Source organism: Staurois parvus, unplaced genomic scaffold, assembly GCF_062004578.1.
Source record: "Staurois parvus isolate SC_StPar_1 unplaced genomic scaffold, SC_StPar_1.0 ptg000267l, whole genome shotgun sequence".
Lineage (NCBI taxonomy): Eukaryota > Metazoa > Chordata > Amphibia > Anura > Ranidae > Staurois > Staurois parvus.
In genome coordinates, this window is record NW_028318063.1 from 5,000,409 (window position 1) to 5,027,434 (window position 27,026).

Sequence of the window (27,026 nt, forward strand, 5' to 3'; positions counted from 1 at the left end):
TCAAGAACAACCCCCTACCATCCTCAAGGGGATCCTCAGCCAGAAAGATAAAAAATAAATAAAAATTGCACCCTTAGATATGCTTGGAACCCTTACCTCAGAAAAGAAACATTGGAGCAGGCACATTGCAGCCATTTTACATGCCTACAATAGCACTGAAAATGATGCCACAGGCTATTCACTGTACAGGCTGATGTTCAGGAGGGAAGCTCAAATGCCAGTTGACTTATCAAGGTGTAAATCTAAAGAGGTGCCGAATGCTGTTACACAAAGGATATGTGGACCACCTGAGGAAAAGTCTGAAAAACAGCATATGAAAAGGCCCAGGTTGCCTCAGACACTCGGGGGGGAGGGGCAGCAAAACAAAAGAAACATCAATCTGAAGGTGAGAGTACATGATTTGCAGCCTGTTGAGAGTGTTGCTGAGAAACTTGGGTGTCCCTGGAAAGCACCTACTGCTGCCATCAGAAGCAGTTTGCATACCTCAACAATCAGATCCACAGTCTGGACAAACCTCCACTCAGAGAACTTGCCCAGTAACCATATTCCAGTACTTATTTGCAACCAAGTGCAGCTGACTATGACATTGAGCAAGATGAAATGGGCATGGATTGGCTGTGGCCATCTACAATGTCAGTCTGCTACTCCTCTTCCTTCCAGAGAAGCAGATACTAAAGTCCTCAGGCTCCAGAGTTCATTTCACATAGCCAAGCCCCGCCAATTCAAGAAGATCCTCAAACCCCCTTGAACGCAGAGGACACAGAAGCACTTCAACCTGCTGTAGTGGAAGAAGATGAGCCAGTTGTTTGTATGATACCCAGTGACAGCCCAGTCTTGGTGAGAGCCCAGTCTGTGTGGCGCACTCCCAGCACAAACACTGAAACACATATGCAGCGCCCAGATTGAAAGCTTACCTTCTGGATGCCGCATATATGTGATATCAATACTGCCCGAACAGACCCTAGGTTATAGGCTGGTACCTGTAGGTGACTGGACACCGAGTGGGATAAGGTTATAGGAGGACGCCCAGCGGATGGTGTCCTCAAATGATTTGCCAGTCTCCAGTTTTGTAGCAAACAATGCAGAATAACAGGATTAGAAGGGAATTTCATGTGCTATACTCCAAGATATGGAATTTACAGGCAAGTCAACATTCCTTTTATTTTACGTCGTACAGTACAGGACACAGGCTGAATTTTCATAGACTCTGGGACTTCCCCCAATTAAACAAGAAGTGTAGGCAACAATTAGGCAAACATAAACTGCGCCAACAGTCCCAACAGGGGTCAAAAGGACCCCATTTCAGAATGCCACTGCAAGAACCTTGCAGCCAAAAGCTGTATCTGCAGGAGATTGGACATCCACCTGGAAGAACTTTGAAAGAAGTAGGAACAGAAGACTAAGTGGCGGTCTTACAAAGCTTGGCAAAGGCTTGAGGTCTACAGGCCAGAAGTCTGTCTGGTGGATTTGCTGGAAAGTATTTAGTTGCTGGAGGGCTGAAGGAGCGTTTCCTTTTACAGTGTAAGCTCTTCAGATGAGTGGTCTTATCCATGTAGAGATGGTTGACTTTAAAGCAGCATGTCCTTGACAAAAGGAGATGAAGGAGGCCATTTGTCTAATAGAAACCATAGCTTTGGGGTAGCTTTTGATGACTCAGACTACATCCAGACAGTGAAGGGCAATTTCTTTTGGGTGCTTCACAGTAGGGCGCAAAAATACAAATGTCTCCACTGAGGTGTATACCACTTTAGGAAGGAAGGATGGCTTTGGGAGCAAGACTACCTGGTCTTTGTGAAGGTTGAAAAATGGCTCCCTACAAGAGAGAGAGCCACTAGCTCACAGACTCGATGACAACTTAGGCAGCTGCTCTGCAGGAGAGATCATCTATGGGGATTTCCCTAACGTACCCAATAGGGTGGATTCTACCGGGTAGAGTAATTTCCTAGGATCCAGGCTGAAATAGTCTGCCTGCGATTTGTCTACAGCTGGAATGTCAATGGCATGCAAGGCAGAAACACAGAATTCTGCTCATGCTAGAATTCTATTTCTTGCAAACTTCTGGTTCCTTCCTGGTGATACAGTTGTGTTCAAAATAATAGCAGTGTGTTGAAAAAATTAATAAAGCTCAAAATCCTTCTAATAGCTTTTATTTCCATACACACAAATGCATTGGGAACACTACACATTCTATTCGAAATCAAAACATGAAGAAAAATATCAAAAATTTGTGTTCCTCTAAAAAAAAAAAAAAAAAAAAAAAAAAAAGTGAATATATTAGACTGTTCAAAAAAATAGCAGTGTTTGTATTCTTCTTTACAAACTCAAACATTCACTGTATAAACTGAAAAATGTTTGAAGATTTTGCTTTCATTTGAATCACTTAATTGATATTTAGTTGTATAACCACTGTTCCTGAGAACTGCTGTACATCTGTATTGCATGGAGTCAACCAACTTCTGGCACCTGTGAACAGGTATTCCAGCCCAGGATGATTGGACTACATTCCACAGTTCTTCTCCATTTCTTGGTTTTGCCTCAGAAACTGCATTTTTGATGTCACCCCACACATTTTCTATTGGATTAAGATCCGGGGATTGGGCTGGCCACTCCATAACGTCAATCTTGTTGGTCTGGAACCAACATGTTGCACGTTTACTGGTGTGTTTGGGGTCGTTGTCTTGTTGGAACACCCATTTCAAGGGCATTTCCTCTTCAGCATAACCTCTTCAAGTATTCTGATGTATTCAAACTGATCCATGATCCCTGGTATGCGATAAATAGGCCCAACACTGTAGTATGAGAAACATCTCCATAACATGATGCTTGCGCAACCATGCTTCACAGTGTACTGTGGCTTGAATTCAGTGTTTGGGGGTCGTCTGAAAAACTGTCTCCGGCCACTAGACCCAAAAAGAACAATCTTACTTTAATCAGTCCACAAAATGTTGCGCCATTTCTCTTTAGGCCAGTCAATGTGCTCTTTGGCAAATTGTAACCTCTTCAGCACGTCTTATTTTCAACAGTGGGACTTTGCGGGGGCTTCTTGCACATAGAAGACGCCTATGTGAAGCCAAGCTAATTGTAACAGTACTCACAGGTAACTTTAGACCTTCTTTGATCTTCCTGGAGCTGATTCCTTGCCATTTTGGCTATTCTTCTATCCATTTGAATGGTAGTTTTTCGCTTTCTTCCACGTCTCTCAGGTTTTGGTTGCCATTTTAAAGCATATGCGATCATTTTAGCTGAGCAGCCTATCATTTTCTGCACTTTATATGTTTTCCCCTCTCCAATCAACTTTTTAATGAAGGTACGCTATTCTTCTGAACAATGTCTGTAACGACCCATTTTCCTCAGAATTTCAGAGAGAAATGCACTGTAACCAGCATGTACAACATTTGCTGCCTTCCTTCCTTAAATAAAAGCAATAATTGCCACCTGTTTTTCAAAGAATGAATGACCTCACTAATAGAACTCCACACTGCTATTATTTTGAACATGCCCCTTTCAATTAGTGATTCATCTACACAGAATCAGCAGCATGCATGTCATGACTGTTGGGTCTGTTGGATTTCTATTACTCTACTACACCTGCTAGTCAATTATTTGCCATGTAGAAATATCATTTCTACCAAAAACAGTGATTGATCAGGTTAGTGATGTCTGACTGCTATTATTTTGAACACAACTGTATACGTATACCACTGTAGTGGCACTGTCTGCCTGGATCCTGATAGGATTACCTTTTAAAATTTGAGTGTCTAGCTTTGCAGGGTTAGCTAAATCACTTGGAGATCCAGAATGTTAGTAGACTAGACTAAAGCCAAATATCAATAGAATTGGCCAACATTTAGTCCATGTGTACAACAGCCGAATGGCCAGCTTCTGGAAACGGGCATGCTGGAAAACTAGCATCTAATCAACATCCAATCAATGCTGGCAGCCAATGGCTGCGATTGCTGACCTGTGTGTTCTGGTGGAGGGCAGTCCCCGTCAGAACACAATAGCTCATCGGGGAGATCACTGTACTAACATCAGATTGTTAGTACAGCAAGCTCCTCCCACATGCTTCAGTTTTTTTTTGTGAAGCCCGCTGGATAGTTCCTCTGTCGACTAAGTCCCCTGAACCAGCAAGGGGTGTAGGACTTCTCCCTAGCCCACATTGTGATGATCTTCCAAGACAGTGGCAGAAGGATTTTCAAGTCAAGTCAAGAGCTGGATTCCTGAGTCACAAGGCCAGAGATTTTCAGTTTGTCAAGAGATTTAACCAAAGTGAATTGGGTAAATGAAACTGCTTAAAACGAGGTTACCATAAGACCCAAAATTCACATGCAGAATTGCAGTCAGACAGCTCCTGGATTGTACACCTTGAATCCAGGAGTTAGGGACAGTAGTTTTCTTAAGGAGGAACTCCAAGTGATATGCCCATATCAGCCATTTCCTCCCTCTGTTGTAAATCACAGCCAGTGAGCCAATAAGGAGCAAATGGGAAGGGGGGGCGGGCAGGAAGCCACGGCTCTATGTGTCTTATGGGACGAGCACACAACAGTGTTCCCAGGGTGAGCAGTCTTCCCTGAGGGCACTACTTGAGGGGAAAGAGCCAGAAATGCCAGTGGGGACTCAAAAACAGTATCGGGGCTGCTCTGGGCAAAACCACTGCACAGAGCAAGTAAGTATGATATGCTTGTTATTTTATAACAAAAAAACAAAAAGGAAACTTTAATTGACAGGTGACAGAGTGCATTTGCCTGACAAGTTAGTTTATCAGTTTTAACCTTAAATGATTCCCGTTAATGTTCTTCACCATCACAGCATAAGGTTTACCTATAGTCTGGTCAGTAAATTTGTTTTTCCTTTTTTGCTCAGTAAAATGGTGAGACCAACATCTAGAATTTGAAAAGCTGCAATTTCCAAACATTGTGAGAAGGAATATTCTTTTCCAAATGCTACAAGGATAACAAAACATATCCCTGCATGCCAGAGGTGCTCTCAAGCCATTAAAAAATACTTTATGGAATGAAATGATGAAGGCCATAATGAAAGTGCAAGTAGCTTTTCCCTCCAGAGTTCTCATAACAGAAACACTTCCTGCAGTTTCTGGATCATTACAAAGTGTTTCTTCATCAGCAGCGGTTTGCAGTATTTGCTGCAAACCACTGCCTCACAGAAATACACAATACCTTCATTTATAATTCATAACCTTCAAAATAACACCTGAGAAAAAAATTATATATATATATATATATATATATATATATATATATATATATATATTTTACACACACATATTACACACACACACACAGTGTAGGAAATAAATATTTGATCCCCTGTGGATTTTGAATGTTTGCCCACTCACGAAGAAATGATCAGACTGAAAATCGAATGGTAGGTGTATTGTAACACTGAGAGACAGCATAGCAACAAAAAATTCAAAGGAAATGCAAGTCTAAAAAATTATGCACTGATTTGCATGTTCATGAGGGAAATAAGTATTTGATCCCCTTCACAAAACATGACTCAGTACTTGGTGGCAAATCCCTTGTTGACAATCAGAGGTCGGACGTTTCCTGTAGTTGGCCACCAGGATGACACACATCTCAGGAGGGATTTTGGCCCACTCCTCTTGGCAGATCCTCTCCAAGTCTTTAAGGTTTGGTGCCTGACATTTGGCAATTCGAACTTTCAGCTCCCTCCACAGATTTGCAAACTGATTAAGGTCTTGCTAGGCCACTCCAGGACCTTAATGTGCTTCTTCTTGAGCCACTCCTTTGTTGCCTTGGCCATGTGTTTTGGGTCATTGTCATGCTGGAACACCCATCTACGACCCATTTTTAATGCCCTGGCTGAAGGAAGACGGATCTCACCCAAGATTTGATGGTACATTGCCCCGTCCATCGTCCCTTTGATGCGGTGCAGTTGTCCTGTACCCTTAGCAGAAAAACACCCCCAAAACAGAAAAAAAACTTTTCCATCACCATGTTTGACAGTTGGGATGCTGTTCTTGGGGTCATAGGCAGCATTCCTCCTCCAAACAAACGAGTTGAGGTGATGTTAAAGAGCTCGATTTTGATCTCATCTGACCACACCAGTTTCAACCAGTCCTCCTCTGCATCATTCAGATGTTCAGTGGCAAACTTCAGATGGGCCTGGACATGTGCTTTCTTGAGCAGAGGGACCTTGTGGGCACTGCAGGATTTCAGTCCTCGTCAGTGTAGTGTGTTACCAATTGTTTTCTTGGTGACTGTGGTCCCAGCTCCCTGAAGATCATTGACAAGATCCTCACATGTAGTTATGGGATGATTCCTCACTGTTCTCATGATCATTGACACTCCACAAGGTGAGATCTTGCATGGTGCACCAGACCTAGGGAAACTGACAGTTGTTTTGTGTTTCTTCCATTTGCAAATGATTGCACCGACTGTTGTTACCTTGTCACCAAGCTGCTTGGCGATAGCTTGGTAGCCCAGTCCAGCCTTGTGTAGGTCTCAGCTTGTTACCTTTATCAAAAACACCTGGTAGCCAGAAATCCTGTTGAATTATAGGGGAACAAATACTTATTTCCCTCATGAACATGCAAATCAGTGCATAATTTGTTAGACATGCATTCCTTCATAGCGATTTAAAAGCTTATTGCCAATATTCATTTTCAGTTATTGACCATGATGATCTAGTGTGCGTGTGTGACATGCTTGCCTTCATAATGATTTAAAAGCTTCTTGCCAATATGCATTTTTAGTTATTGACCATGTTGATCCAGTGTGTGTGTGTGTGTATATATATATATATATATATATATATATATACATACACACACACACACACACACACACACACACACACACATATATATACACACACAGGATCAACGTGGTCAATAACTGAAAATGCATATTGGCAAGAAGCTTTTAAATCACTATGAAGGAAAGCTATGGTATAGGTTGGGGCAGTTGCCGTTTGTACTATTGTAAGTAGCACTATTGTAAGTAGCCTTGTACACAGGAAGAGCAGAATTTATCAAAGATTTCTAGCTATATAAAATGGTCAGAGGTGCATATTTACAGTGTAGTAAAATTTTTGCCTTCCTGGCATAATATAACAGCATACAAAATAAAGTTCTGGTCACCCGTTTTGCAGCAACAGGTTCCGCCAGACCTAACCAGCAAAATCCAAGATCTTGGGGTACATGAATAGCGGTTACATCAGAAATGGTGAAGTCTGCATGCAAACTGGAACACCAACATGTGCTAGAATGCTCAGCAGAGAATTTTCTCTGCCTGGCTGATGAGACATAATAGTAACTATTCATTTTAAATTGTCTATCTCTGGCTGAAATTTGTTAGGTGAACGGATAATCTCAAATATCATCCCAGTCACTATTATCCAAGGTTGGCAGGACCAGTATTCACATTTCCCTGCATTTAAGTAATTTAAGATAGGTTGTTTCAAAGCTTTATACAGTGTCAAGTGAACCTTAGGTAATGCCTCATCTCGCAAAAAAGACTCCATGCTTGCGGAAGATAAAACAGAGTGAGACTTGATCAAACTGAGAGGTACAAGCATTGTGTAATTGAATATAATGAAATACATATCAATTAGGGAGGGTGTATTTCAATTCATCAGAGGAAGATAATTTCCAGAATTTCCAGAAGGAAATGATTCAAAACCTTAACTCCTTTCGACGTCCAAACAGCCAGTTCTGGAATAGTGTAGGGACGGATACAGCTCAGACTGACCTAAGGAGTCAGATGTGTAGCATGGCCTCAACCGCCGCTCTGGCCACACCCTCTTACATGTTGTTTCACCCCAACCACCAGGACTTGGTTACAGAGGCGAACATCTGACTCCTAAGGACGATCTGAGCGTCGTCCGTCTCTACACTACACCAGGATTGCTGGAATCATTCTGGAATGCTGCTCCCTTCCTTCCTCACGCTGGCTGGGTGACTCTCTTTCACTTCTAGCTTGTAGCAGCACCATAACAGCTTCTACATGGTCTATTCTAACCAGTTCTGGAAGTTGAAAGAAGTGGTGAAGATTCAGACTTGCACAGGAGGGTATGAGCTTTTCCCTCCAGAGTCCCTTCAATCAAATACAAATAACAATCACCTTCTTCAATAAAAAATATATCCATACAATATCTTCCCATCCCCCTCCTCCCTCTCCCAACCCTCCCCCCCCCTTCCCCACCACTCTGGGTTTTCTCTCTTCTCCACTTCCTCAAATATTATTTCTAATTTTCATTTCAAGGGGTATTACATCTTCACATATTTCACTTTTTCTCTGTACTCTTCCCATTTTATATAATACATCTCCATCTTATCTATATGTATATAGTACAATCTTTCCGTCCCACAGATCTGATTCACTTTAACCATCCAATCCTCCTCTGTCAGCACTTCCTTTTTTTTCCCCAAAACCTAGGTATCAGACTTTTCGCTGCACTCAAAAAATACTACAACCCCGAATCCTTGTATATTTTCACTGGAAGCTCTGTATTATGAAGAAGACATAACTTGGGATCTAATCTAATATTGATTTCAGTAATCTTCCCTACTAAATAAACTATTCTCTGCCAAAACACCTGTATTCTTGAACACTCCCACCATATATGATACAACGTGCCCACCTCTCCAACACAATGGTGAAATCTCTGCGTTCATTCTGTGCTCCACTTTCGGTGTGATGTGCCATCTTACCACATATAATTTAATTCTACTTTCCGCATACTAATATTTTCGTGAATTAATCTAAATATTTTCCTTTGCTACTCCTCATCCATTTCCCTTCCCATATCTCTTTCCCATTTCTCTATGTATATTGGTTTTGTGCTAGTGTCTAACTCAGTGAATATGTTATATATTTTAGCAATTCCATGTTTCTCATCACCCCGTGCTTCTAACAATCTTTCAAATGGGTTCCACTCTTTCCTAGTTCTCAAAGGTTTCGGGAGACTCCCGAAGAAGTGTTTCAGTTGGTAATATCGTAGCCCATCTATTCGATTAAAAACGTATCCCTTTTTCTTCTCCAGCTCTCTACATGATCCCAATTCCTCACCCACCATTATATCTCTCAATTGCGCATCCTGTTTTATAATCCATTTTCCTGTAACATTTTCCTTACCTGGGGCAAAATATTCTGTATTCCTTAGTGGCATTAACTGTGAATTAAAAACTCATCCCTTTTGTCTGTATAATGTTTCCCAAACTCTTAAAACATTAAAAGTGTACAAACTTGTATTAACATCTAATCCCCTATATTGTGCAGGCACCCATATGAACCTACTTAAATTTGTTCCACTCAGTGTGTTTTCGATTTCGACCCAGCTTTTCCCTGGATTATGAGTCCAGTCAAAGATTCTCACAATTATTACAGCTTTAGAATATCTCTTAAAATCTGGTACACCCAAACCCCCTCTCTCTTTAGGTCTTGTCAACATTTCATAACATATTCTAGGTTTTTTATTCCCCCATACACTTTTTTTTTTTTTTTTTTAAGTACTTTAAAATATGCCTCTGGGAGTTTGACCGGTATCATTTGGAATTTATATAAAACTTTGGGCACAATTACCATTTTTATCAGATTTATGTGACCTATCCAAGACGAATTTCCCCTTCTCAATCTCTTCACCTCCTCAAGCTCGTTTAATAGTGAAATATAATTAACTTTATACAAATTTTTAGTTGAGGCTGACAGTTTTATCCCTAGGTACTTTAATTCTTTTTCTCTCCAAACAAAAAGGGAATTCTTCTTGTATTTTTTCTTTTTCACTATTTTTAGGGTTTATATTTGAGATTTCAGTTTTTGTCAGGTTCATTTTTAAATTTGATAATTCCCCAAATTCCTTCAATGTCTTCATTAAGTTTGGAAGTGATATCCTAGGATTTCCAACATAGATCAGATCATCCGCATAGGCTGCCACCTTATGTTCTCCATCTCCTATCCATATTCCCTTTATATCTATGTTCTTCCTTATCGTAGATAGCAATGGCTCCAGCTATAAAACATACAACAGTGGAGACAATGGGCATCCCTGTCTTGTTCCATTTGACATCCCGAAAAGCTCCGATCTACCTCCATTAACCATGATAGCTGCTGTAGGCCCCCTATATAACCTTCCAATCCACTTTCTCATTCTATCTCCAAGGTGTCCATCATAAATCCCCAATTCACTCTATCAAATGCTTCTCGGCGTCAATTGACAACAGTACCACCGGGGTTTTCCCTTTTTTTTTCTTCCTGAATGAGCAATAATGATCTCAAACCGTTATCTCTACCCTCTCTCCCTGGGACAAACCCCACCTGGTCCCCATGTATCCACTCCGGCATCAAGTCTTTCAGTCTATTCGCCAATACCTTTGCGTACAATTTAGTATCTACATTCAACAGCACAATTGGTTTATAGCTTGCACACTGCTAGGGGCCTTATCTTCCTTATGAATTAAAACTATATTAGCCTGTAAAGATTCTCGCCTTATTTCCATCTCACCTCCCAAAGCGTTCATGTATGTCTTCAATTTGGGTATCAACAACTCTTCATATTTTTTATAGTATTTTACAGTATACCCATGTGGGCACGGACTTTTCCCCACCGTGGTACTTTTTAATGCTGTTTTTATTTCCTCTACCGTAATTTCTAATTCCAGGGAGTTCAATCGTATTTCACTTAATTTTGATAAACCTGCATTTTTTAAAGTATGTTCTTTTTTTCTCTATTTAATGTTTCAGCTTTATTTGATGTATCCTGGCGGATGATATTATACAGCTTACTATAATATTCCTTGAATACTCTAGTGATGTCTTTAGTTGAGTGAACCAATTTTCCTTTGGAGTTTATTTTTTCTATATAATTCCTATTTTTCTTTTTCCTTAACGTTCTCATTAAATATTTTCCTGTCCTATCTCCCCATCTATACCTTTCACTTATACTTTATTAAAGACTCTTTTTTCTTCCTCCATCACCTTCTCTAATTCTTCTTTTTTACTATTTTCTGCATTATCTCCTTAGATATTTTCCTTTTATGGGCCTGTTCAAGATCAAATATTTCACTTAGAAGACCATTAATCTTTTCCCTCCTTTCTTTTTTGCTCCTATTGCAATGAATAGTCCTCTAATATAGGCCTTATGGGCCTCCCACACCGTTGCAACCGACACATCCCCTGTATCATTCGCCTCAAAAAATCGTTTAATTTCCATCTCGATCTTTCGATCGATCTCTTGATCCAGAAGAAGTGCCTCATTCCTCCGCCAAACTAAACCTCCTCTCTGCCCCATTTTGACTTCATTGCAACCGAGGCAAGATCTGATAAAGAACTCCCTCCAATTTTTACTTCTACTACGTACTCTATAAATCGATGTTCTACCAATATGTAATCCAGTCTAGAAGAAGTCTCAAGTACGTGTGAGAAAGAAAAAAAAAGTATAGTCTCTCTCTCATATGCCTAATTCTCCATATATCCACTAATTGGTACTCATGCATTAGTTTCTTTAGTGAACTCAAGGACCGGCTCTCCTCCCTCGAGAAGTTGTATCCATCCGCGGATCCATACAGACATTAAAGTCTCCGGCCACTATCAGTCGACCCATTTTAAAGTCGATCAGCCTCTTCAGTACTCCCCTCAAGAATATCTCCGGTTTCTTATTTGGGCAATATATACTGGCTATTGTACATTCGATTTCCTGCAATTTACCCCTCAGAAACAAGAACCTTCCCTCTGGATCCGTTATTCTCTTATCCACCTCAAACCTTATATTCTTTGCGAAGCCTATAGCCACCCCTATTGCTCTTTTAATTGGTGAGTCTGCATAATACCATGTCGGGAAATATCTAGTTTTCAGCCTAACCGTTGACTCCATCTCTAAATGGGTCTCTTGCAAAAAAAAAAAAAACACGAAAGATGTTCTGTGTTGCAATTCTTTAAATAACCTAAATCTCTTCTCAGGACAGCACAGCTCCTTTACATTATAAGTTATAAACTGAACTTCTTCCATGTTGCCCTACTCCTCTTTACTCCTTTCTTCTACTCCTCCTCTTCCATCCCCTCTTATCCCGCAGAGTGTTACCCCTAATACCTCCCTCCCTCTACCCCCCCAATCATCCCCCCCTCCTATATCCAACTCCCCTCCCCCCCCAGGCCTCCTTTTTGCCTCTGAATCCTTTGTGGAACAAATCCCACCTTTGATCCCATCCTTGGGGTTCAGCTCTGCCCATGTACCGCTCACCTTCTCCCCCTCCTCCCCGTTGTCCCTCTATCTACTAACTCTCTATTTTCCCTTCTAACTAGCTGCCACTCCTCCTTCCCAAAAGTACATGACTCTCCCTCCTCCACTTCCCATCCCGGTAACTCCAGTGTCTGCAGTCCAAATTTATCACAGAAATACTGAATTTCCTCACCATTTCATGAATGCACGCAAATATATAAGGTTGGATGTCTATTTACTCGCCACAATCTCATCTTTTATATTTTACAACAAAATTGTTATTTTTAGGGCACAAAAATAAGCAATAAATTACCCTAACATGTAAAGCCCCTTCTAGGTCATCAGTATAGTGTTACAGAGGAGGTCTGGTGCCAGAATCATTGCTCTCATTTTGGCGTGCGCGGCGATATGTAACATGTAACTTGGGGGGGGATGTTATGTGCTTGATGTAACTTTCATTTTTTACAAAAAAAAAAAAAAAAACCTTTTTTTACCCCCACCACATAGGGAACAATGTCCCTACGTGACGATTTTTTGGTGATAGGTTCTCTTCATTGAGACATCCAAGGTCTAAAAGACCCTGCATGTCTCCCCTGAATGTAATGCAGTGCACATCGCACTGCATTACATTATTTCCCGGCCTCAATTGCTGGGAATCTCTCAACAGGGACCCAGAAGTAACATCAGAACAACACTTCTGGGTCAGGTCAAGAAGGGAAGGGGAGAGGATGTGTCTGCTCTCCTCCCTCCCCTCTATCCACTGGCGGTGAGCTGGTCACAGGCCCGCAGATGGGCAAGAAGAGCCCGGCAGACAGTGGGGGGTCCAGAGCTACATGTCCCGGGCGTTACGAATTTTATTTTATATATATTTTATTTTTTTTTTATCTATCATGTTTGACATGATTGTCATATGCCTTTAAATGTTTTCAGTGTTTTGTCTCTGCTCCTCCCTTTCCTTTAGCTAATGTTGCATAGATAGCCCTCCCCCCTTCCCAGAGATGCATTGCAACAGCCTCATGGCAAGAAGCAGAAACAGTATGTTCTTTTGACCTGTGGAATTTCATTGTTGTAAGAGTCTCTCAGTTTATGAAATGAACTTCACAAGATGTCATTCTCATTGAGTCACTGACTGTGGTATCCATCAGAGGTTGAAGTTATCGCTATCTCATCACAACTGTAAGTTACAGATATCACACTATCAATGCTTAGACTGGAGCAAACAGAAACACACACACAGTGAAACTAATATGAGATAGATTCATTACATGCAAAGCAAGATAGTTCAAGCCATGATTTGTCATAATTGTGATGACTATGGCTTACAGCTCATGAAAACCCCAAATCCACAATCTCAGAAAATGTGAATATTGTGAAAAGGTGCAATATTCTAGGCTCAAAGTGTCCCACTCTCATCAGCTAATGAAGCCATAATACCTGCAAAAGGGTTCCTGAGCCTTTAAATGGTCTCTCAGTCTTGTTCAATAGGAATCACAATCATGGGAAATACTGCTGACCTGACAGTTGTGCATAAAACCATCATTGACATCCTCCATAAAGAGGAAAAGCCTCAAAAGGTAATTGCAAAAGAAGTTGGATGTTCCTAAAGTGCTGTATCAAAGCACATTAATAGAAAGTTATGTGGAAGGGAAAAGTGTGAAAGAAAAAAGGTGCAAAAGCAGCAGGGATGACCGCAGCCTGGAGGATTGTCAGGAAAAGGCCATTCAAAAGTGTTGGGGACTTTCACAAGGAGTGGACTGAGGCTGGAGTCAGTGCATCAAGAGCCACCACACACAGACGGATCCTGGACATGGGCTTCAAATGTCGTATTCCTCTTGTCAAGCCACTCCTGAACAACAAACAACGTCAGAAGCGTCTTCCCTGGGCTAAAGAAAAAACGAACCTGGTCTGTTGCCCAGTGGTCCAAAGGCCTCTTTTCTGATGAGAGCAACTTTTGCATCTCATTTGGAAACCAAGGACCCAGAGTATGGGAGGAAGAATGGAGAGGCACACACTGCAAGATGCTTGAAGTCCAGTGTGAAGTTTCCACAGTCTGTGTTGATTTGGGGAGCCATGTCATCTGCTGGTGTTGGTCCACTGTGCTTCATTAAGTCCAGGGTCAACGCAGCAGTCTACCAGGAGATTTTGGAGCACTTCATGCTTCCTTCCGCAGACGAGCTTTATGGGGATGCTGACTTCATTTTCCAGCAGGACTTGGCACCTGCCCACACTGCCAAAAGCACCAAAACCTGGTTCAATGATCGTGGGATTACTGTGCTTGATTGGCCAGCAAACTCGCCTGACCTGAAACCCATAGAGAATCTATGGGGCATTGCCAAGAGAAAGATGAGAGACAAGAGACCGAACAATGCAAAAAAAGAGCTGAAGGCTGCTATTGAAGCATCCTGGTCTTCCATAACACCTCAGCAGTGCCACAGGCTGATAGCTTCCATGCCACGCCGCACTGAGGCAGTAATGGCTGAAAATGGGGTCCAAACCAAGTACTGAGTACATATGCATGCTTATACTTTTCAGAGGTCCGATATTGTTCTATGTACAATCCTTGTTTTATTGATTGCATGTAATATTCTAATTTTCTGAGATTGTGGATTTGGGGTTTGCAGGAGCTGTAAGCCATAATCATCACAATTATGACAAATAAAGGCTTGAACTATCTTGCTTTGCATGTAATGAGTCTTACACATATATTAGTTTCACTTTTTAAGCTGCACTACTGAAATAAAATGAACTTTTGCACAATATTCTAATTTTTCGAGTTTCACACACACACAGTTAGGTCCATATTTAAACAAAGGCACAATTTTAATTTTTTCAGGTATTTACCAAAACATATTCAAGCTATAGTTATATTATGGATATGGGCTGAAAGTGCACACTCTCAAATTTAATTTGAGGGTATGTACATCCAAATTGGAGGAAGTTTAGGAATTACAGCTCTTAGCCTACGTTCACACTAGCTTTGTCGCAGGCGTCAGAAAGGAGTTTGGGAAGTGTTTTTAACGCTTCTCAAACGCCTATGAAATTTCTGCACATGGCAGCAAACAGTGCTGTTCACACTGAAGCGTCAGCGTTGATTCACGGCAAAACTGGCGCCTCATGTTTAGTCAGGAGGAGTTGAAGCCTCCCATTCAAGTCTATGGTGCCACTCCTCAAATGCCTGGCAGGCGTTTACGACGCGGTTGCGAGGCGTCAATACCATTTAACTTCATTATAGGAGTTTGTGGTGCAGTTTTAATGCTTGGCAAACGGCCTATCAAATGCCTCAAAATCACGCATAGGGTGTTTGGGGAGCATTTGAGGAGCGTTAAAAACGCTTCCCAAACGCTATAGGGTCCTTTGGCAAGTTAGAAATAAAGTCAAGTGTGAACGAGCTCTTAAGAATAGCCACCCCCCCTTTTTCAAGGGACCAAAAATAATAGGACAATTGAATATAATCATAAATAAAATGTTCATTTTTAATATTTTGTTGAGAATCCTTTATGGACAATGACTGCCTGAAGTCTGGAACCCATGGACATTACCAAAGACTGTTTCCTCCTGATGCTTTGCCAGGCTCTAACTGCAGCTGTCTTCAGTTGTTCTTTCTGCCTTTAGTTTTGCCTTCAGCAAATGAATTGCATGCTCAAATGGGTTGACATCAGGTGATTGACTCGGCCATTGCAGAATATTCCACTTTTCCTTCAAAAGCTTCTGGGTGGTTTTGCAGTGTGTTTGGGATCATTGTCCATCTGTACTGTGAAGCGCCGTCTAATCAACTGCTGCATTTGGCTGAGTCTGGGCAGACAGTACATCTCTAAACACTGCAGAATTCATCCTGCTGTTTTTGTCACATCAATAAACACCAATGACCCAGTGCCACTGGAAGCCATGCATGGCCATCACCACACTTCCTCCACCATGTTTTACAGATGACATTGTGTGCTTTGGATCATGAGCTGTTCCAGGTCTTCTAGACACTTTTTTCTTCTTGTCATTCTGGTATAGATTAATCTTAGTTTCACCCGTCCAAAGAATGCTTTTTCAGAACTGGTCTAATTTTTTTAGATGGTTTTTGGCAAAGTCTAATTTGGCTTTTCTATTCTTTAGGTTTATAGTTTGCACCTTGTGGTGAACCATCTGTATATGCTCTTGTGAAGTCTTCTCTTGATTGTAGACTTTAATAATGATGCGCCCACCTTTTGGAGAGTGTCCTTCACTTATCTGGATGTTGTGCGTGGGTTTTTCTTTACCATAGAAGATCCTGCAATCATCCACCACTGTTGTCTTCCGTGGACGTCCATGTCTTTTTAGGTTGTTGCGCTCACCAGTGTGTTCTTTCTTCAGAATGCACCAAACTGTTGATTTGGCGACTCCTAATGTTGCTGTATCTTTCTGATGGATTTGTTTAGTTTTTGAAGCCTTACAATGGCCTGTTTCACTTGCATGGACAGCTCCTTTGAACGCATGATGTAGGTTTGCAGCAATAGATTCCAAATATCACATTTAGGCTGGCCATACACTATACAATTTTCTGCCAAATTTTCTTTAGATTTCCCTTCAACTGTGTAGTGCAAGGTCCCATCTAATTGGATACAATTGAAAGTGTTGTTTAGGTTTGACCTCATATTATATGGTTTTTGGTAAATCTAAAGCAATTTTGTGTATGGCCAGCCTTAGAATCAACTCCAGACCTTTTACCTACTTAATAGATGAAGAAATAATGGAGTAGACCACACCTGGCCATGAAACAGCTTTTGATTCAATTGTCCAATTACTTTTAGTCCATTGAAAAAGGGGGGGTGGCTACTCTTAAGAGCTATAATTCCTAAATCCTTCCTCCAATTTGGATGTACATACCCTCAAATTAAACCTGAGAGAGTGTGCACTTACAGCCCATATCCATTATATAATTATAGTTTGAATATATTTTGGTAAATACCTGAAAGAAAAAAAAAAAAAAAAACTAAAAGAAAACTGTGCTTGTGTCCAAATATATATATGGACCTGTGTATAAATATATATTTGTAGGTAGGAGGGCACATGCGACTCCCTACACATGCCACCATTGGCAGCTATGGATGTCAATCACCAGGTCCCAGCCAGAGATTCTCCACCACCACCACCCTGTGATCGCCGAGTAACACTGACAAGGGAAAGACCTGTATGTGAACACAGGTCTCTCTCCTGCCAGCAAAAACATGCTGCTGTATATCTTTGCACAGCAGCAGCATGTTTCAAAAGTAAAACACATAGCAGAGCCATACAAAGCAGTGTGCTTACAGTGGAAAGAACACATACAGTATACTGTGAAACAGCACACAGTTAACCCTTTGATCACTCCATGTTAACCCCTTCCTGCCCAGTGCCATTAGTACAGTGTCAGTGCTTTTTATTAGCACTGATCACTGTATTGGTAACACTGGGGATGTCAGTTCCCTCCAGTGTCAGAATGCCCGCTGCAGTCTTGCTAGAAGTCCCCGACTGCCGCCATTACTAGTATAAAAAGATATAAAAAAAAAAAATTCATATATATATTTAAAGAAAAAAAAAGCCATTTGTAAACGCTAGAACTTGTGCATAAACCAATTTACATATATTGGGATTTTTTTTTTTTTAGCACAGACATGTAGCAAATACATTTTGCCCTAAATTTAAAACAAAATTTGATTTATTTTTTTTATTGTACATGTTCAATAGAGAAAAGCCAACAATATTTTCTCAAAACTGTCAATTTTTTTTGTTTATAGCGCAAAAAATTAAAATCGCAGAGGCGATCAAACACCACCAAAAGAAAGCTCTATTTGTGTTGGGAAAAAAAAGACAAATTTAATTTGGATGCAGCATTGCATGACCGCACAATTGTCAGTTAAAGTAATGCAGCGCTGTAATACAAAAAAAAAAAAAAATGGCCTGGTCAGGAAGGGGGGGGGGGGGTAAATCCAAATCCTCTGGAGGACAAGTGGTTAAAACTAAACTCCTGAGCATATGACAGCCAAAGACTGGAACCGACGAGGGACCTTGTAGGCTTTGGACTGTTGGAGCAGAGGTAAGTATTGCATACTTTTGTTTGGCTTTAAGTCTGTTAATTTCAACTTCCTTGTATAGACCAAGCTGTCCAGCAAATGTGGCAGTTCAAGAGTTGGAACAAATCATTTAACACTGGCAGCGGTTCTAGCTTTGCTTTGGAGGTATGAGATCTCAGAATGCACAGGGAAAACAAGCGAACCAAGAAGACATCATCAGCAGTCACTTCCAGTTCATGTGTATATATTCTGGGAGTGTCTGGTGCAGGCGTCACATCTGGTGTGCAGTGTGAAACAGCAAAAATCTGAACAGGGACCAGAGTGGAGCAACTAGCAAATGGCACACGTGGTGTGCAACATGGGAACACTATAGCAAACATTGAGCAGGGGGGGACCAGAGAGAGAAAACTGAGCGGAAGAGGAGCAGCAGAGCTGGGGGACCAGAGCAGGAGAAACCAGCAATGTCACACAGAATCATAGCAACATAGCGGGAGGTGGGAAAAAACTGAAGAGGGGATCAGCATAGCTGGGCGTTACTACCAAACAGTGGAGGGGGTCAGCAGAGCCGGGGTTTACTACCGAGCAGTGGGAGGGGGGACAGCGGAGCCGGGGCTTACTACCGAGCAGTGGATGGGCGGACAGCGGAGCCGGGGCTTACTACCGAGCAGTGGATGGGGGGACAGCGGAGCCGGGGCTTACTACCGACCGGGGGGGGGGGGGCAGCGGAGCCGGGGGTTTACTACCGAGCAGTGGGCGGAGGACAGCGGAGCCGGGGCTTTACTACCGAGCAGTGGGCGGAGGACAGCGGAGCCGGGGCTTTACTACCGAGCAGTGGGCGGAGGACAGCGGAGCCGGGGCTTTACTACCGAGCAGTGGGCGGAGGACAGCGGAGCCGGGGCTTTACTACCGAGCAGTGGGCGGAGGACAGCGGAGCCGGGGCTTTACTACCGAGCAGTGGGCGGAGGACAGCGGAGCCGGGGCTTTACTACCGAGCAGTGGGCGGAGGACAGCGGAGCCGGGGCTTTACTACCGAGCAGTGGGCGGAGGACAGCGGAGCCGGGGCTTTACTACCGAGCAGTGGGCGGAGGACAGCGGAGCCGGGGCTTTACTACCGAGCAGTGGGCGGAGGACAGCGGAGCCGGGGCTTTACTACCGAGCAGTGGGCGGAGGACAGCGGAGCCGGGGCTTTACTACCGAGCAGTGGGCGGAGGACAGCGGAGCCGGGGCTTTACTACCGAGCAGTGGGCGGAGGACAGCGGAGCCGGGGCTTTACTACCGAGCAGTGGGCGGAGGACAGCGGAGCCGGGGCTTTACTACCGAGCAGTGGGCGGAGGACAGCGGAGCCGGGGCTTTACTACCGAGCAGTGGGCGGAGGACAGCGGAGCCGGGGCTTTACTACCGAGCAGTGGGCGGAGGACAGCGGAGCCGGGGCTTTACTACCGAGCAGTGGGCGGAGGACAGCGGAGCCGGGGCTTTACTACCGAGCAGTGGGCGGAGGACAGCGGAGCCGGGGCTTTACTACCGAGCAGTGGGCGGAGGACAGCGGAGCCGGGGCTTTACTACCGAGCAGTGGGCGGAGGACAGCGGAGCCGGGGCTTTACTACCGAGCAGTGGGCGGAGGACAGCGGAGCCGGGGCTTTACTACCGAGCAGTGGGCGGAGGACAGCGGAGCCGGGGCTTTACTACCGAGCAGTGGGCGGAGGACAGCGGAGCCGGGGGTTTACTACCGAGCAGTGGGCGGAGGACAGCGGAGCCGGGGGTTTACTACCGAGCAGTGGGCGGAGGACAGCGGAGCCGGGGGTTTACTACCGAGCAGTGGGCGGAGGACAGCGGAGCCGGGGGTTTACTACCGAGCAGTGGGCGGAGGACAGCGGAGCCGGGGGTTTACTACCGAGCAGTGGGCGGAGGACAGCGGAGCCGGGGGTTTACTACCGAGCAGTGGGCGGAGGACAGCGGAGCCGGGGGTTTACTACCGAGCAGTGGGCGGAGGACAGCGGAGCCGGGGGTTTACTACCGAGCAGTGGGCGGAGGACAGCGGAGCCGGGGGTTTACTACCGAGCAGTGGGCGGAGGACAGCGGAGCCGGGGGTTTACTACCGAGCAGTGGGCGGAGGACAGCGGAGCCGGGGGTTTACTACCGAGCAGTGGGCGGAGGACAGCGGAGCCGGGGGTTTACTACCGAGCAGTGGGCGGAGGACAGCGGAGCCGGGGGTTTACTACCGAGCAGTGGGCGGAGGACAGCGGAGCCGGGGGTTTACTACCGAGCAGTGGGCGGAGGACAGCGGAGCCGGGGGTTTACTACCGAGCAGTGGGCGGAGGACAGCGGAGCCGGGGGTTTACTACCGAGCAGTGGGCGGAGGACAGCGGAGCCGGGGGTTTACTACCGAGCAGTGGGCGGAGGACAGCGGAGCCGGGGGTTTACTACCGAGCAGTGGGCGGAGGACAGCGGAGCCGGGGGTTTACTACCGAGCAGTGGGCGGAGGACAGCGGAGCCGGGGGTTTACTACCGAGCAGTGGGCGGAGGACAGCGGAGCCGGGGGTTTACTACCGAGCAGTGGGCGGAGGACAGCGGAGCCGGGGGTTTACTACCGAGCAGTGGGCGGAGGACAGCGGAGCCGGGGGTTTACTACCGAGCAGTGGGCGGAGGACAGCGGAGCCGGGGGTTTACTACCGAGCAGTGGGCGGAGGACAGCGGAGCCGGGGGTTTACTACCGAGCAGTGGGCGGAGGACAGCGGAGCCGGGGGTTTACTACCGAGCAGTGGGCGGAGGACAGCGGAGCCGGGGGTTTACTACCGAGCAGTGGGCGGAGGACAGCGGAGCCGGGGGTTTACTACCGAGCAGTGGGCGGAGGACAGCGGAGCCGGGGGTTTACTACCGAGCAGTGGGCGGAGGACAGCGGAGCCGGGGGTTTACTACCGAGCAGTGGGCGGAGGACAGCGGAGCCGGGGGTTTACTACCGAGCAGTGGGCGGAGGACAGCGGAGCCGGGGGTTTACTACCGAGCAGTGGGCGGAGGACAGCGGAGCCGGGGGTTTACTACCGAGCAGTGGGCGGAGGACAGCGGAGCCGGGGGTTTACTACCGAGCAGTGGGCGGAGGACAGCGGAGCCGGGGGTTTACTACCGAGCAGTGGGCGGAGGACAGCGGAGCCGGGGGTTTACTACCGAGCAGTGGGCGGAGGACAGCGGAGCCGGGGGTTTACTACCGAGCAGTGGGCGGAGGACAGCGGAGCCGGGGGTTTACTACCGAGCAGTGGGCGGAGGACAGCGGAGCCGGGGGTTTACTACCGAGCAGTGGGCGGAGGACAGCGGAGCCGGGGGTTTACTACCGAGCAGTGGGCGGAGGACAGCGGAGCCGGGGGTTTACTACCGAGCAGTGGGCGGAGGACAGCGGAGCCGGGGGTTTACTACCGAGCAGTGGGCGGAGGACAGCGGAGCCGGGGGTTTACTACCGAGCAGTGGGCGGAGGACAGCGGAGCCGGGGGTTTACTACCGAGCAGTGGGCGGAGGACAGCGGAGCCGGGGGTTTACTACCGAGCAGTGGGCGGAGGACAGCGGAGCCGGGGGTTTACTACCGAGCAGTGGGCGGAGGACAGCGGAGCCGGGGGTTTACTACCGAGCAGTGGGCGGAGGACAGCGGAGCCGGGGGTTTACTACCGAGCAGTGGGCGGAGGACAGCGGAGCCGGGGGTTTACTACCGAGCAGTGGGCGGAGGACAGCGGAGCCGGGGGTTTACTACCGAGCAGTGGGCGGAGGACAGCGGAGCCGGGGGTTTACTACCGAGCAGTGGGCGGAGGACAGCGGAGCCGGGGGTTTACTACCGAGCAGTGGGCGGAGGACAGCGGAGCCGGGGGTTTACTACCGAGCAGTGGGCGGAGGACAGCGGAGCCGGGGGTTTACTACCGAGCAGTGGGGGGAGGACAGCGGAGCCGGGGGTTTACTACCGAGCAGTGGGGGGAGGACAGCGGAGCCGGGGGTTTACTACCGAGCAGTGGGGGGAGGACAGCGGAGCCGGGGGTTTACTACCGAGCAGTGGGGGGAGGACAGCGGAGCCGGGGGTTTACTACCGAGCAGTGGGGGGAGGACAGCGGAGCCGGGGGTTTACTACCGAGCAGTGGGCGGAGGACAGCGGAGCCGGGGGTTTACTACCGAGCAGTGGGCGGAGGACAGCGGAGCCGGGGGTTTACTACCGAGCAGTGGGGGGGGGGGGGGGGGGAACAGCGGAGCCGGGGGTTTACTACCGAGCAGTGGGGGGGGGGGGGGGGAACAGCGGAGCCGGGGGTTTACTACCGAGCAGTGGGGGGAGGACAGCGGAGCCGGAGGTTTACTACCGAGCAGTGGGGGGGGAGGACAGCGGAGCCGGAGGTTTACTACCGAGCAGTGGGGGGGGGAGGACAGCGGAGCCGGAGGTTTACTACCGAGCAGTGGGGGGCGGAGGACAGCGGAGCCGGGGTTTACTACCGAGCAGTGGGCGGAGGACAGCGAAGCCGGGGTTTACTACCGAGCAGTGGGCGGAGGACAGCGGAGCCGGGGGTTTACTACCGAGCAGTGGGCGGAGGACAGCGGAGCCGGGGGTTTACTACCGAGCAGTGGGCGGAGGACAGCGGAGCCGGGGGTTTACTACCGAGCAGTGGGCGGAGGACAGCGGAGCCGGGGGTTTACTACCGAGCAGTGGGCGGAGGACAGCGGAGCCGGGGGTTTACTACCGAGCAGTGGGCGGAGGACAGCGGAGCCGGGGGTTTACTACCGAGCAGTGGGCGGAGGACAGCGGAGCCGGGGGTTTACTACCGAGCAGTGGGGGGGGGGGGGGGAACAGCGGAGCCGGGGGTTTACTACCGAGCAGGGGGGGGGGGGGGAACAGCGGAGCCGGGGGTTTACTACCGAGCAGTGGGGGGAGGACAGCAGAGCCGGGGGTTTACTACCGAGCAGTGGGCGGAGGACAGCAGAGCCGGGGGTTTACTACCGAGCAGTGGGGGGGGGGGGGGAACAGCGGAGCCGGGGGTTTACTACCGAGCAGGGGGGGGGGGGGAAACAGCAGAGCCGGGGGTTTACTACCGAGCAGTGGGCGGAGGACAGCGGAGCCGGGGGTTTACTACCGAGCAGTGGGGGGGGGGACGGGACAGCGGAGCCGGGGGTTTACTACCGAGCAGTGGGGGGGGGAGGGGGGAACAGCGGAGCCGGGGGTTTACTACCGAGCAGTGGGGGGGGGGGGGGGGGGGGGGGGGAGGACAGCGGAGCCGGGGGTTTACTACCGAGCAGTGGGCGGAGGACAGCGGAGCCAGGGGTTTACTACCGAGCAGTGGGCGGAGGACAGCGGAGCCGGGGGTTTACTACCGAGCAGTGGGCGGAGGACAGCGGAGCCGGGGGTTTACTACCGAGCAGTGGGCGGAGGACAGCGGAGCCGGGGGTTTACTACCGAGCAGTGGGCGGAGGACAGCGGAGCCGGGGGTTTACTACCGAGCAGTGGGCGGAGGACAGCGGAGCCGGGGGTTTACTACCGAGCAGTGGGCGGAGGACAGCGGAGCCGGGGGTTTACTACCGAGCAGTGGGGGGGGGGGGGGGGGGGGGACAGCGGAGCCGGGGGTTTACTACCGAGCGGGGGGGGGGGGGGGGAACAGCGGAGCCGGGGGTTTACTACCGAGCAGGGGGGGGGGGGGGGGAACAGCGGAGCCGGGGGTTTACTACCGAGCAGTGGGGGGGGGGGGGGGGGGGAACAGCGGAGCCGGGGGTTTACTACCGAGCGGGGGGGGGGGGGGGGAAACAGCGGAGCCGGGGGTTTACTACCGAGCGGGGGGGGGGGGGGGAACAGCGGAGCCGGAGGTTTACTACCGAGCAGTGGGCGGAGGACAGCGGAGCCGGGGGTTTACTACCGAGCAGTGGGGGGGGGGGGGGGGGGGGGACAGCGGAGCCGGGGGTTTACTACCGAGCAGTGGGCGGAGGACAGCGGAGCCGGGGGTTTACTACCGAGCAGTGGGCGGAGGACAGCGGAGCCGGGGGTTTACTACCGAGCAGTGGGAGGGGGGACAGCGGAGCCAGGGTTTACTAATGAGCAGGGGGGGGGCAGCGGAGACGAGGCTTACTACCGAGCAGTGGGGGGGGGGGGGGCAGCGGAGCCGGGGCTTACTACCGAGCTGGGGGGGGGGCAGCGGAGCCGGGGCTTACTACCGAGCAGTGGGGGGGGGGGGGGGACAGCAGAGGCAGAGCCGGGGCTTACTACCAAGCAGTGGGGGTCAGCGGAGCAAAGGTATCAATGAGCTGGGGATCTGCTGAGTACTACTGATACTACTGGGCCTCTTTGAAACAAACAGAAAATCAACACACACAGCCAGCATTTGCCAACCTTCAGAAAAAAAAACAAAAAATAACGCATCACCAAAGCATCAAAAACCCTTCCAAAAAGCATGCTGAAGCGGTAGGGGCTTTAAAAGTCAAGAAGTGTAAAATGAGCCCTTACCCTGGGTTCACACCTGAGCAGACGATTACGGGTATCACAGCTGTTCCAGCACCCACAACCTCCTGCAGTCAAATCACATTGCTCTGTAGAGATGCACGAGGTTGCCATTCATTCTTGACGGCTCTCCAATGCATCTCAACCTGTAGCGCGTATGCAGGAAGCGCAGAAAAGTCACATGGTACCAGAACACTATGCGATCTCCCTGCGACTGTGTTATGAAAAAGGAGCAAGCATTTTTTTTTTCTGCGGGAAATGCAGACACAGCAGCCTGCCTCCTGTGCAAAATCAGCCCACAGACCCCCACAGATGGGAACCTAGGCTTAAGGTGAATGAGAAAAGGGGTCTACCACCTCCCAAAAAAGAAAAAAAAAAAAAGATAGTTGCCATGAGAATTGAAGTAGCCAGAGCCTTCTATAGCAACCTTCCCGATACACCAGCCTAGCAGTCTTTCACATTCCCTTCATCATCCCCTCACACACCACTGAGCAGCTCCGGACATTGTTTCTGTATCGATGACACAGGGATGTATCCAGCCTGAGGAGAGCCGTGTGACGTCTCCCCGCTACACTCATTCACGAACCTCCAATTCATATTCGTTACATAAAGTGTATCTGCAATTGCCGCCTCTCCCCGCCGCCTGTGGTGGCGTTCGGTTTCTTTTGTGTCACATTAGCCCCCATCTTTCGCCATTTTGGCTGCGGTGCTTTCTACCTATAGCCGTACTCCCACTGCTGTTTCCCGCTAGAATACCCCATTCCCCCCCCCCACCGGAAATTTAAAAAAATGAGAGAATTGTGCGTCCGTCAGTGTAGATGGAGCGCACACGGTCAGACATGAGCAGACGGCGGGGAGGAGGGGGGAAGAAAACCCTCCCTTACTACCTCACCCGCCTACACGGGATAAACAACCTGCTACAAAGAGGCCTGAGCTCCCCCAGTGCTAATGACAAGAGCGGGGACGCAGAGCAGAGGCGCAGCACGGACACCTAATTAGCAGGGGCCATGTAAACACGTGCGGTACTCTATAGACAGACAGCACGGGGCCTGCGGGCTCCTAAAGAGTGCCCGCTGTACTGCCTGTGTACCGCATACACTCACTGACAGGGCTGGCACCGCCAACAGACAACCCCCACAAAGAAGTCACAAAGCCGCCTGTCAGGGACCAGTCTGCCACCATCCTCTGACAGGCGGCTACTGAGCTCCTGCAGCCCCCTATAGTCCGTCCGCCTCACTCCTCCTCCTCATACCCCCAACACAGCCCTAATTACTTCCAGCAGGGGCACTATAGGAGGACGCATGAGCCCGCACAGCCGAGCGGCGGCTTCATGAATATCGTGCAGCCAGCAGGCCCGGGCATCTTCCACTTACCTCCGACCCTGTACATGTTTGCAGCCATGTCTTCCAGGTAGGGAGGAGGAAGGGGGGGATTCCGCCAGCACTCCTCCTCCCCTCGGTGACTTCTCCAAATGCGGCGCCCCTTCTTTGTTCCCGCAGACTTCTCCCGACCCCCGGATCCCCTCGGTGCTTCAGGTGGGATTACAGTCTCCTTTTTGGAAAATGGTGGCCGCTTCAGCCGAGGAGGAGGGGAAAAGGATGCATTTAAAGGGGCAGTGCCTTCCCTCCTGGTGGCAATGTGCTTGAAGGAAAAAAAAAAGCGAAGAAACGGCAGCAGTCTTCAGCGAAGGGGGGAGGAAGCCGTCATTCGGTCCAATTCTAGGATTCCTCCTCCCCTCCACACTTCATACACCCACAGCGATTGTCCTACTGACAACTATGAGCCTCATCCCCTTTATACACTCTCATCCCCTCAGGTTTCCCCAAAAAAAGTTGGGTTTTTTTCCCTCTTGAAAGTGTATATTAAACCTAATAATTATCAGTCGTTCGATGTGGTGGCTGCATTAGTTTTCTTTTTTTATTAGGCTTCTTTCACGTGATCTGGCCAGTAAGGTCTTGAATGTATTGAGATCGTGGACAGAATTGCGCAGAAATGCCTGCGGTTCCGGAACACGTTAACATGCACATTTGGGTGCCATTCGTTGTTAACCACTTCAATAACAGACACTTTCACCTTCCTGCCCAGGCCAATTTTCACATTTTAGCCCTGGTGCACTTTGAATGACAATTGAACAGTCACGCAACACTATATGAATTTTTTTTTTCCGTTTGGTGGTAGTTAACCACTTGCCCTCCAGAGGATTCATCCCCTTCTTGACCAGGCCATTTTTTGTGATACAGCGCTCCGTTACTTTAACTGACAATTGCGTGGTCATGCAACACTGCACCCAAATTTGTTTTCCTGAAATAGAGCTTTCTTTCGGTGGTATTTGATCACCGTTGCGTTTAATTTTTTGTGTGCTA

General features: G+C 48.0%; 1 protein-coding gene across 1 annotated transcript in view; it reads right to left on the bottom strand.

Moving 5' to 3' along the window:
* MTA1 (metastasis associated 1) overlaps positions 1–26,318 on the bottom strand; it is a 388,726-nt gene extending 362,408 nt beyond the window's left edge. The window contains exon 1 of the mRNA XM_089681495.1: positions 26,037–26,318. Within this exon, the coding sequence (XP_089537621.1) occupies positions 26,037–26,064 (28 nt within the window). The 5' untranslated portion in view covers positions 26,065–26,318. The remainder of the gene's footprint in view (positions 1–26,036) is intronic.
* Positions 26,319–27,026: the final 708 nt, after the last annotated feature.